Source organism: Cryptomeria japonica, chromosome 4, assembly GCF_030272615.1.
Source record: "Cryptomeria japonica chromosome 4, Sugi_1.0, whole genome shotgun sequence".
NCBI classification, from domain to species: domain Eukaryota; kingdom Viridiplantae; phylum Streptophyta; class Pinopsida; order Cupressales; family Cupressaceae; genus Cryptomeria; species Cryptomeria japonica.
In genome coordinates, this window is record NC_081408.1 from 308,778,131 (window position 1) to 308,790,727 (window position 12,597).

The window sequence follows — 12,597 nt, forward strand, 5'->3', positions numbered from 1 at the left end:
TTGACTGTAAAAACTTGTTTTATATATTTTCTTGTATTTTAAAATTAACTATATGTACTTAATGTTTCTGTAGGGTGGCAAAGGCCTTCAGTCAACTTTAGCTGCTCATTCAAAGAAATTCATTGGAATTTTAAATGGGATTGACACAGAAGCATGGGACCCCTCAACTGATCCTCTTTTGGATTTTCAGTACAGTGCTGATGATCTTAGTGGAAAGGCACAGAGTAAAGCTGCATTACAAAAAATTCTTGGATTAGCTGCACCTCATGCGAGGATTCCACTAGTGAGTTATGCTGTAGTTATTTGTTTGGAGTAGATCTGGTGATGATTATTTCAACTTTTTTATGGTGTATATTTGTTTCACAACAATTATATCAAGGACGGAGTTGAAAGACTTTCAAATTAATGCTTTACAATCTGATCCTTTATGTATAGTGAAAACCATTGGACATAAAAACAAATCTGTTGAAAGTGTAATGTTTCACTATCAGCCATGGTACTGTTTGATGAATCAATTATCAGTCATAGATAATGTTGGTTTGATACCAGGGACCTGGAAATTGTAAGCTCCATTAATCAGTTATGGTTAAGGGAGAAGTTAGAAAGGGAAGTATTTTATCGACTATGAGAGACATTCTGTACATCATAGCACGCGAATTTATGACTGCAATTACCTATTTTGTTAACACAAGTGCTTGTCTGCTTCTGCTCACATGCTAACACTAAATAATACATGACATTTGTTACATGTATTAGAGTGTTAATGCCTCATCATGCCACCTGATGAATACTAAGAGGGGGGGGTGAATTAGTATGCCCAAAAACTTAACCCAACTTTTAAGCAATTTTACTACAGACCAGTATAGTAGTTTAAACAACAAACTAGTTAAAACGCAAATAAGCCAAATAGAAAATAGAACATTCACCCATAGAAGCACAATCACCATAACACAAGATATTTTGACGTGGAAACCCAAATGGGAAAAACCATGGTGAGTAAAACTCACAAGTCAACTATCTGCAGAATAGTAACCAGACTGGTTAAGGCCTTACAATGTTCTTCACCAAAACAGATCCTGTTAGGAATCCAGATCTTTGTTAGGAGATAAGTCTTGTTAAAGACTACCCTGTTAAAGGATTTCAGATCCACAACTGTGAACCACCTTGTTAGAGGATTTTACAAAAGGCTTGACGGGGCCTACCCGGTTAAGGGTTTCAAACTTGTCGAAGAGATTAGTAATCAACAAGTGAATGATCTAGACAATAGCACAGAATGCTTGATTAGATCCTTGACAACTCTTTGTTAATGCATTGCAACATTACTTCAGTCTTCTATCCTTTGCATGTTTAATATCTATTGCACGATGTTTCTATAACAACTTCTCTCTCCAATATACACACACGCACATACATACATTCATCGTATTAAAACCCTAGACATGATGTCCTTAAATAGGAAGCTGATTTCATGTCGGTCCAATGAGATTGGATTACAATTTCTTAGGTTCAAAGCATCTAGACACATTTGGTAACACGGCACAAAAACACCGACAAAGTGTCGGTGGATGATAACTCATCACACATTACAATTTTACCGGTTTAACATAGTGTACCGATTAACAAAGACTGGTAAATTGGAACATATTGTTCCGATCAAAAAGATTGACTGCTGCTAGGGGTCCTCGTTCCGCTTGAGGTCTTCATACCGCTTGATGTCTTCGGTCATGCCTTGACTGGTAAGCATTTTCTGCAAAACACTGATAGTCTTCTACAAACAAAGACTAAACATTTAATGACATATAATACTGGTGTGAGCAATACAACACATATTACCAGTGGAGAATAACTCATACATAAAATAAGTGTGTGTCCATCAATGACAATCACAACTAAACAACATCAAAATACCAACACCACCTAACAAAAATACATCATCATTCTACTGCCCCTGTGAAAGTAGAAAGTCATGCCTCCCAAAAGCAGAAACTTAGAAAACTTTATGAAGGAGGAAAATTATATATGTATAGCCTATGGTTTAACTCTACTTATGTTTTCTAATTTTCTTTGTTTTAATGTTTTGAGTTCTTAGTGACTTTTCCAGCTTTGCTAGTAGATTTATGCTTGAGATCCATAGTTTTCAGCTTTCAAGGTAAACATTATAAGTAGGAAGAAGAGGTAGAAATGTTTGCTTCTCTCTCCTTAAGTAGCTAGTTTTTATATGGAAAAATTAAAGAGCAAAGCTTTGCAATTGACAGCACTGACTCTAAATTGGTGGAAGAGATATGTGGACAATACTAATGTTTGTTGGAAACATAGGAAAGATGAGCTAAGGAAATTTTTGGGATACTTAGAAGGGTCAGCTTGCTAGCATTCAATTCACCATGAAAATGGAATGAGATGGTAACTTTTCTTTCTTGGATCTACTTTTGACAAGGAAGGAGGGTGTTTCCCTTGCTAGAAAAGTGTACAAGAAGGAAATACACACATGGAGATATATGTGTTGAGTGTCATCACTACTAATCACAAGTAGAGGTGATGTTCACAACCGCAGCCACAATAATGCTGGGAGTACCGATTTCAGTTATGTGGACCAAGAAATGGAACATGTATGGAGTTTCTTTTATATTTAATAGGTACAAAAGGGGATAAAAAATCCTTAAAATAAAGTGAAGAAAAAGTGGAAATACACAATTCCATGGAGAAAGGAAAGACTATCCTGATATCATTTGTCGACAACATAATCATACATACCACAATGGAACCCCACCCGGACTTATCCTATATCCTCCCACCCACCCCCTATATCCAGGGGTTCTAGCCGTTTATTGGTAGGGGGGAGTTACCTTGCCTTATTTTTAAGGAAACTCTCACAAATTATCAATGGCCACAAAGACCATTAAGCAGTTTCTTAGCCATCAATAAGTATAAAATAGAATCAAAACTTAGGAGCAAGGTCTGCCTTATTAAATGTAGGTGTTGTGATAGTCTACACTGGCAAGACAAGACGAACGATAAGAGCTAGAGTAGAAAAACATGGTGCAGACCATAGTTGAAATACTCGGGCTCAGCAAAAACTCGGCAAGGCCTGAAAATGCGACTTGGCAAAAAATCGTCAAAAACTCAGCAACTTAAAAAAATGCTTAAATTTTATTAGAAACGTATTTGTTTTGCAAAATTCAATGAGAAGATGCATCCAATGAGTCAATAAATGAGTACATCAAAGAAACAAGCTGAGTCTAGTTATATTTTATTGATTTAAATGCAAATTGGGTACAAAATGGCATCCTCATGTGGAATGCTGATGGCTGATAGTCTGAAACAAAATGAAAATAGCAAATTGTTTTTGTAAAACTAAAAGTAAATACTACATCAAAACATTTTACATCTTGCTCTTCTCAACTCTAGTGAAAACTAGGGGAGAGGTAGAACTAGAGGGTCTAGTCATAGGATTCCGTTGTGGCTCCTCCATCTCGCCAAAATGAGGTTGAGAGTAGCACCCCTCGTGAGGTTTGAGGGCGAGGGAGAGAGGTAGAGAGATAGGTCTAGATCTTAGGGGAGAGAGGAGAGAGTGAGATAGAGAGCGGTAGAGAGAGGGGTTACAGCAAGAGTGATAGGGAGAGAGATAGGTCTAGAATTTAGGGTAGATAAAGTGAGTGAGATAAAGAGAGCAAGAGAATGCTGATTACTGAAATGTGACTAAGTTTGAAAATTTAAAAGATCTCTAAAAACTTAGAATTTGCATTATAACTCCTAAAGATCTAAAACCACTCTCAAACATCTTGCCAATATATACATGAAATATAAGTTAAAGTATAAGAAAGGAAAAAGACATATTGAAATGTGATTTCAATATGTCTTTTTCCTTTCTTATACTTAAATGTTATATTTCATGTATATGTTTTGATGAAGAGAATGAGATTGACTTGAAAAAATAAAATTAGAATTTTTTTGACAGTCTAGGCCTTCTTTCTCTTTGTAATTGAGATTTTGCCAAACTTGCAGAGTTTTTGAGAAAAAAATTGCCAAAAACTGGGCGAGTTTTTTCTCAAAAAATTTGCAAGTTTTTGTGTGAGTTTTTGGCATAACTACTTGCTAGTTTTTCAAGAATCAACGATTTTTTGGTAAGTATTTCATCAATGGTGCAGACACTATAAAATCTTTAACCACTATTCAAGCATTGGCAGAGCATTCAAAGCCAACATCACATTATTTTTAGAGCACGTGAAAGTCATCTCATGCAGAAGTAATTGAAAGATCCCCTCCAAGGTCTGATCTGTTTAGGCTTGCTTATTGAAGTTTTTGTGTTTGTTTGCAAGGTTTTGGTTTGAGTTTCGATGCCGATGATGGAATGGGGTTTACCATAGAACATATGTAAGAAAATAATACCTTTTGAACCCAAATGAAAAGATTATGAAAGACTGATATAAAAGTCCGAGTTTTAATTTATTTAGATCAACAATGCATTTATTCAAAATTAGAGAATTGAGACACCATGAACAAGAATTTGCATACCCAGAAGTCCAGTGCTCAACCAGATGAGGAATTTTATTGAAGAACTGAAGGGAACACTTGAATAGGGGCGCCCGACTTGCTAAGGGGCACCAATTGGTTTTATTTGCAATAACAATAATTACTGAAAACAAATAATGAAAGTAACCATGGAAATGCTGAACCCTACGCCTGGCCCCTAGGCAAGATTATTAAATCGAACTGGGAATCTCTAATGTTCATCACAAACTGTTCCATAATTTATTCTTGGTAATTGACTGAATCAACAAATTGCTGCTGATAATTGCTAATCAAGAAATCTGCATGAACTCCAATGTTGATCCCAAATGGTACGGTCTGTAGGAGGAATGGTACGGCTGCAAGGAGAGAAGTACGGTTGACTTGGATATTGTATGGCTGGAAAATGAGGCTTCAAACCCTCCAGATCTGCTCACAAATCACCCTATGTCTATTGCAATCAAATTCTACTGAAACCCTTGCAGAGAATTTCACCAAACAATGCCCAATCGTCCTCCAAGTGGCATCCTGTTTTATTAAATATACCTGATATGAATACACTTCAATCCTAGGTGCCTTATTGCTGAAGAAACTATAAAATCTGCTTGAAGAAATCATCCAATGTAGCACAAATGGAAATACTTGGCATGAGCTACTCTGTGAAATAATTCTGAAATCGATCCATCCATTATGAGCAAATATGAGAAATAAAACCCTCTTTATAAAAATCCCTTCATCTTGGAACCCAACGCCTCGTTATGCTTCTTTTAAATTTGCTTTCAACTCCAAAAGTGGCGTCCAATCCTAGGGTGGCGTCCAAATTGGGTGAAAATAAATAATTTCACTTAATTTTATAGTTTAACTTTATAAAGTTACTTAATGATTTTAACTTTATAAAGTTACTTTATAATTTAACTTTTTAAAGTCACTTTAATAAAATTTTCTATTTTTAGCAAAAAGTAACCTTATATTAAAATACATTATTTGCTCATAATAATGCCAATCAAATGCCAATCTCTAGTGTAGAAAGTCCTCTCATGCCAAGAAAATCATCCCCTAACCACTAGATTTGCCTTCAGAGATGGATAATGGGCAAATCTCATCATCTGAGTGATCGTCTAGGAAAGAGGGGACATTACAGTTTTGACATAAAAACAAAAATAGACAAGTCACTTGTGATTACCTTTCACTGGAACAATCTGAATTAAGATGAAATTCTAGCCATAAGTCAGATAAAGGGTCTCTCAATTGAATGGCTTTCAGTCAACCATTTAACTTTTTTAATGTTTGGTTATTCAATTACTCAATAGTAGGTATTGAGATTGATTAATTAATTGAATAATCTCCACATTTCCATGGAGTCCATTATAATTTTGTATAAGGGCTTCACATGTTTCATACATTAGTTTGTGTAATAATGGTGGGCAGCAAATTTTTTGAAGGTAGTTGTTTCAACCAGTGACGCAAAACTCAATGATTACTTGCAGATCTTGCAAGCTAAAACTGGTGGCAAGTTACTCACCAATAAACTTGTGGCTGCGTAATAAGAAAACTCACTCAATTTTGTTCATTAAAAAATGTTAAAACTCACAATTTCTGCTTCAAAATCTGTCAAAAACTTGTCAAAATTGATGGAAACCCCTTTTTCTGCCAGACAGTAAAACAATTTTTAGTGATTTCATGCATTTTCAAGTGTGTTTAAGGACAATTGCAGTGAATTAGGGTATGGCGATGACTGCAGATCCTTGATGATTACAACTCTTACAATTAAATGTAATGCAAGTGAAATTCAATGCTGATGATTGTTGCTCAAATAATTTGAACCTCTCGAATATTGGGGTGAGGATTACAATGATTTTCAATTTTTTATGTTGAGATATTTCACAAGTTAAATTTCTTTAAATAAAATAGTAATATAAATATTAATATAATTTTTTTAAAAATAGTAAGACAAACTAATACCTTAGTCCATGAAAATTGAAGTACAGTTGATATATATTATAAACTAATAAAATTATAAGATTATTCTTATTTAAATAAAATAAGATTGATATCTATGAACTTTTATATATATATATATATATATATATATATATATATATATATATATATATATATATATATATATATATATATATATATATATATATATATATATATATAGCATGTTTAGGAGAGTTAAAGATAATATGTATTAAGTTCAAAAATTGATTTATATATGATAGAAATCAATATATAAAAATTGATTTAAATATGTTCTACAATTTATGTTTTTTAAGAATACTTTACTAGCATATCCATATTAAAAACTTTTTATGTAAAATATGCTGAAGCCTGAAAGATATCAATATGAAGGCAGTTATTTTATTTGTCCATTATTCCTCTTGAAAAAATATTATATTATTATATTGTAATTAATACTAAATTATTATTACTATATTATTATATTTTAATATTTCTATTATACTCTTTACCAAAGGAAAAACCTATTAAAAAATTAGTATTATTATATTATTATATCCTTATAATTTTAAATATTCATTCTTATCCTTATCTTTGGAAAAAAGTGGATTTTATGTATAGACATTTTAAAACTTCATTCTGCCATTGTAAAACGCCTTTTGGTGTCTAAGTTACCAGAAACGAGAAACTAGAGATTCAACGGCAAGGGCAACGTGACGAGAAATGGAATATTTAGAAGTTGCGCATAAGAAACGGATATATATATATATATATATATATATAGATGCCCGCATGCAAATCATTAAAAAAAACGTGTAGAGATACTCTAAATTTACATTGAGATTTTGCATGCAAATCATAAGCTCTGAGGCGACAAGTAGAGATGGCAAGTTGGACATGCATGATTTTTATTTGATGAATGAAATACCATCTGAGATGCCCTAAAAATACAAACTATCGGTGGTCAATCTGCAATTTAGTAATAAATAAAAATTCATTCATTCGTAGGTTAAAAACAATTAGTTTTTTCGGTCAATCTGCACTTGCAGTGAAAAACAATTATTCTTCTCTGTCAATCTACACTTGCAGTAAAAACCAACCACTTTAATCTGTCAGTCTGTCAATTTGCATTTGGAGTAGGTAGGTGAAGTGAAAGATTAAACTTATTGTCAATACTCAAGATCCGAGAAACCGTTTAGCATGCAAGTGGATAAAAAGCCTTCTCATAAACGATAGCAACAGACCCAAGAAATAGCTCTCTGGCTGAAAACATTTGTTAGAAACGGGTGTCCGCAATGGAAAACGCGTTTCTCTCATCGAAACGCGCAACCTTGTCCTCCCGTCGCGTTTCGGGCAACTAAGTTTGGTGTAATAATATCATATATTTTCAAATATTCGATAAATTTGCCGAGTTTTCCCCGAGTTTTAAATTTTTTGTCCCTGTCGAGTCATTGCTGAGTCCAAGTTTTTCAACTTTGGTTTCAACAGTTAATCTTTAGGGTTATCTTGGCAACCCTACTTTCTTCTGCATCACTACTGCCTTTTTCTTAATGATTTCTTGCATGTTCAGACTCAAAAAATGAATATTTTGTTTCATTTTATGTAGGGACTCCAGAAACTCTCTCTCTCTCTCTCTCTCTCTCTCTCTCTCTCTCTCATATATATATATATATATATATTTTCACAGCTACCTCGCAGGTCTTGGTAATACAAGTTGACCAAAATATCTATGGTGTATAATCATTGCCGCCTTCATTTTTTTTAAAACTCTGGTGCCTTCATAAAATTTATAAAATTTCTGTAATCTTGGTCATTTTCATCGACATCTATATTTGGGAATTACAATTTATATGCATGCTCCTTGATTACAGGTTGGATGTATCACTCGACTTGTTCCACAGAAAGGTGTTCACCTCATTCGTCATGCTATATACCAAACTTTGAAGTGTGGAGGGCAATTTGTGCTTCTAGGTTCCAGCCCAGTTCCACATATTCAGGTAATAAACTTATCACATCAACAAAATATTGTATTTGCTTTCCAATGCAAATATCTTATCAAATAAACGTCAAGAATATTCTGAATTCTTTACTGGTTATAGAAAAATGTTTGGATTTGACATTTAAGAGGGGCTTTTAACCACCATTTGTCCATTCAAAAACCTAGGAAGCAAATACTTTTATTTGAAGGGATCAAAACTGAGCCTTCTTTAGTGAGTAATTTTTATTTTTTCTGTTTTGACTTTAAAACAAAGATGGAATTAGTACAAAACTCTAATCACTCGATTGCTGGCTTTAATAGCCTTTGGGAAGAGCTGTGCCATAAGTTATAGACACGGATAGGAACGATGTATACAATTAATGTCAAACAAGAAGGAAAATAGAATGATTAGGCCATTGCACATGAGTGTTTACTGAAAGGGCGAGGTGGGAGAAAGGTTCCTTTGGTCTAATCAGATTAAACTTCGCAACATATTAAAGGCTAGCATCTAGGCTGTTAATTTAGAGATCAAGAATAAAATTGACCACCATCTAGAGAGGTATCTTTGTATTTTTTAATATATGAGAGGCAACAACAATCATGACTAAAATATGTTTGAAAGTGTATGATGTAAAATCCTGAGGACTATAGACTGTTTTATAATTTTGAATGTTCACTAACTTAAAGTTCTATTCTCGAATTCACAGTTTTTCCTTCAAATTATGGGCAGGCTCTTTGAGCTATAAGAAAATATTAGTGACCGGGAAGGTGCCCATGCAAGGGAGCACAGAAATGGAAACACACATCAATATTCAGAAAAATTGTACATGAAGTAAATTCTGCAAAACTGTCATTTGGATATACCTTGAGAAAAAGCCTAATTCAAGCTACTTGCAGAGAAAAAAACAATGTTTCAACTCTTGGCTCTCCAACCTTCATATTATGGGGTTAGATTTTAATTGGTGGATTAGTCTGATTTCTCTCATTTGTACGAGTTCCTCTTTTCCAGATTCTCATAATAAATATGATTTTTTCTGTATTGTAGGTACCTCGTTTTTGTAGTTTGTTAAAATGAATTTTGTTTCAAAAGGTACCTTGAGCTATTTAGCTCTTGGATAGAGACTGATTATCAACCGTCCAATTTCAAAAGTTGAATGGCAACTATTTGAAATGGGTTTAGGGGTTTGTTGGATTCTTTTGGAAACTTTGCATGCTACTTATATCTCTGTAGAAATTTATGGTTTCACATCTCTTAGATGTATGTCAATATCCATTTTTGGTTTTATCTTTTAACAATGTTGCGAATCCACACTCCTGGGTTACTTAACATTATTTCCCTCTGTTAACTTTCAGTTTTTTTTTTTGAGCGACCCTGATTCAGACAGCCATAAATTAGCTTGAATGAATGTTCCGAAAACTATTAAAGTTGTTTATATGCTGTTTATTTCTAACTCTGTGATGTCATTCTCTATGTAGCTACTTGAAGTAGAATGTTTTGGTGTTGTTCAAATTGTAACTAGCCTAAGCTTTGACAACTTAAATGAAAATCCAATTACTCGCAAATCTGATGTTAAAAAAGAATGTATGTGCAGCGGGAATTTGAGGGCATTGCAAACCAATTCTGTGAACATCCCTCTATTCGTCTTGTTTTGAAGTACGATGAAGGCCTTTCACATCACATCTTTGCTGCATCAGATCTGTTTATCATCCCATCTATATTTGAGCCATGTGGACTAACACAGGTAACAAAAAACAGAAGCTTGTTTATTATCGTAAGCATCAGAGATATGGGTGTTTCTTTGGGAAGAGTTTCAGGTCCATTTAACAGGAAAGGTGTTAATTTCATTATTAATATTAAGATGGAGAGAATTCCCAATCTTATGCGAATCCTTGTGTAAGACTTTCAATCTCACTTTTTCTGATTATCGACAGATGATAGCTATGAGGTATGGCTCCATACCAATAGTAAGGAGGACAGGAGGTCTAAATGACAGGTTGGTAGGTTTGTACTTAGTTGAATTTGTTACATTTAACTATGTTACTTGTTTCCAGTTTCATTGGTTAATTGTTGTATACAGTGTTTTTGATGTGGATGATGAGACAATTCCTCTCCAAATCCGGAATGGATTTACATTCACTAAAGCTGATGAACAGGTGCTGTCTACGATAGTTCTCGCTACCTCTTTGGATTCTGCATTTTTTAATTTCTGAATGTTCAGGCTTGCAGTTTCAGTTTTCCCCTTGCTATCTTTCAAGAGTCCGAATTTTCTCTTGTAAAAGAGTTGATCAAAATTTGCACATTTAGTTCTTTTCTAATTTAATTTTCTGGTTATTTGACCAGGGAATAAATAATGCATTGGAACGTTCATTTACTTACTATAAGCAAAAGCCAAATTGGTGGATTGACCTTGTTAAGAAAACTATGAATATGGATTTCAGTTGGGATTCATCTGCTGCCCAGTATGAAGAACTGTATGAAAAGGCTGTGGCAAGAGCAAAATCTCAGCAAGTTCGCATTCCCATTGCCACGAGATGATCTGCATGGAATTCAATGCCCTTGTGGATAAAATAATTAAGAGATTAATCATGTTATCTTTTCGTCCTATTGACTCCTGGTTATTGGCCTGTTGTTCACCAAAAAAATATAATTCTTTTAAAGTAATGCAAAAAAGAGTAGTTTTAGCCTTGAGCCTGCCACCAAAAATGTGGAGTCATCATCTTAGATAAAGTAAAGATTTGTCAAATGTAATTATTACAATTTTTTCTTGTAGGGATAAATATTGGCCCATAACATGCTAGGTTTTCACTTGTATCTTTAGCATATTTCAAGAATATGCCACAGATATGAACTCTGTATAGTATATGATTTATCAATACATCAATATTTATACACATTGGCAACTCAAACTCCATTGGAAGTTTGTTTGATGTGGAAGGTTGAGAAGCAGTTAATGCAATGATTGCATGATTCTTTTATGCAAATGGAATACCATTTAATGTTGCTTGTTCACCTTTCTATGGAGAGATAGTCCAAGCTATTAATATCATGATAATATGTAGCAAAGACACCTTATTTTTTGAAGGCAATAGATTGTTCAGGGCAAGAAAAAATGCAGAATTTCTTTATAACTAGCTATTTGATGATTGTGCACATTGAAAATTGGGAAGCGTATTACAAAATTTTCAAATGCAATCAATAGAGGAAGCAATCAAATTCAACAAAAGCAATAAATGAAATAACCATATGCAAAGCAATAATTTTGAACTGCTGCAAGTGCCTCAATTGCTCCTTGTTTTGTAGATGATGGTGGCTCTCAAAATTGTAGCACATGGTGGGTTGCTCATAGGCCTACTCCTTTGATTGATCCAGCTGTTTGCATACCAATTGCTATGGGCTGGCAATAGAGACATGATAGTGGCTGAGGATGGGGCCATGGTAGAGGGAGGGGTAGAGGTCAAGAGAGGGCTAGAGTCTGGGGGAGAGGTGTTGATGTAGGTCCCATTGGTGGGGGATACCCAAGTGGAGGTGATAGGGGTGATGGGGGAGATGGGAGTGGTAGGGGAGATGGGGATGGTGGAGATGATGCAGGTGATGTGGGGTGAGACTTTTCTACCCCTATTCTAGGTTTTGGCGTAGTGCCTACAATAGAGGATGTCACCATGGAGGTAGAGGAGAGCTTTGAGGACGAGTTTGAGGATGAGAGCTTTGATAATAGCAACTTGTATGATTCTAGCTCGGAGGGTTCCAGCTTAGGTGACTAAGGTTTAGATGGGGATGAGGATGCGCCAATGCATGATTTAGAGGTGGGTGAGGATGTGGAGGCGATTCCAAATCTTGGGGTATTGAGAGAACAACTACATGCATAGGTTATTGCATTGGAGGCTAGGTGAGCAACCGACCAGGGATGCATGTATAGGTGAGTAGGGTGCTTGGATAACATAGATGGTCTGATCATGGCCTGAGATGCTGCCATTGCCAAGGCACAGAGGTTGGATGAGACCTGTCAGAGGTTTGTTGCTTTCGTATAGGATATCAGTGTTCAAGAGATGACCTCTCGACTAGTGGAGTTCAGGGAGGAGATTGCTTAGTTGCGAGAGCTCTACAAGAGTATTGTGCTTGCAACTTAGAGGGTACCAAGTTACAAAGCTAG

General features: G+C 34.8%; 1 protein-coding gene across 2 annotated transcripts in view; it reads left to right on the forward strand.

The window, feature by feature from the left end:
• Positions 1-11,353, forward strand: part of LOC131054298 (probable starch synthase 4, chloroplastic/amyloplastic) — a 130,959-nt gene extending 119,606 nt beyond the window's left edge. For both annotated transcript variants that reach the window (XM_057988776.2, XM_057988783.2), the window contains exons 11-16: positions 74-283; positions 8,340-8,465; positions 10,039-10,188; positions 10,379-10,440; positions 10,525-10,600; positions 10,788-11,353. In XM_057988776.2, coding sequence (XP_057844759.1) covers positions 74-283; positions 8,340-8,465; positions 10,039-10,188; positions 10,379-10,440; positions 10,525-10,600; positions 10,788-10,982 — 819 coding nt within the window. In that variant the 3' untranslated portion in view covers positions 10,983-11,353. The remainder of the gene's footprint in view (positions 1-73; positions 284-8,339; positions 8,466-10,038; positions 10,189-10,378; positions 10,441-10,524; positions 10,601-10,787) is intronic.
• Positions 11,354-12,597: the final 1,244 nt, after the last annotated feature.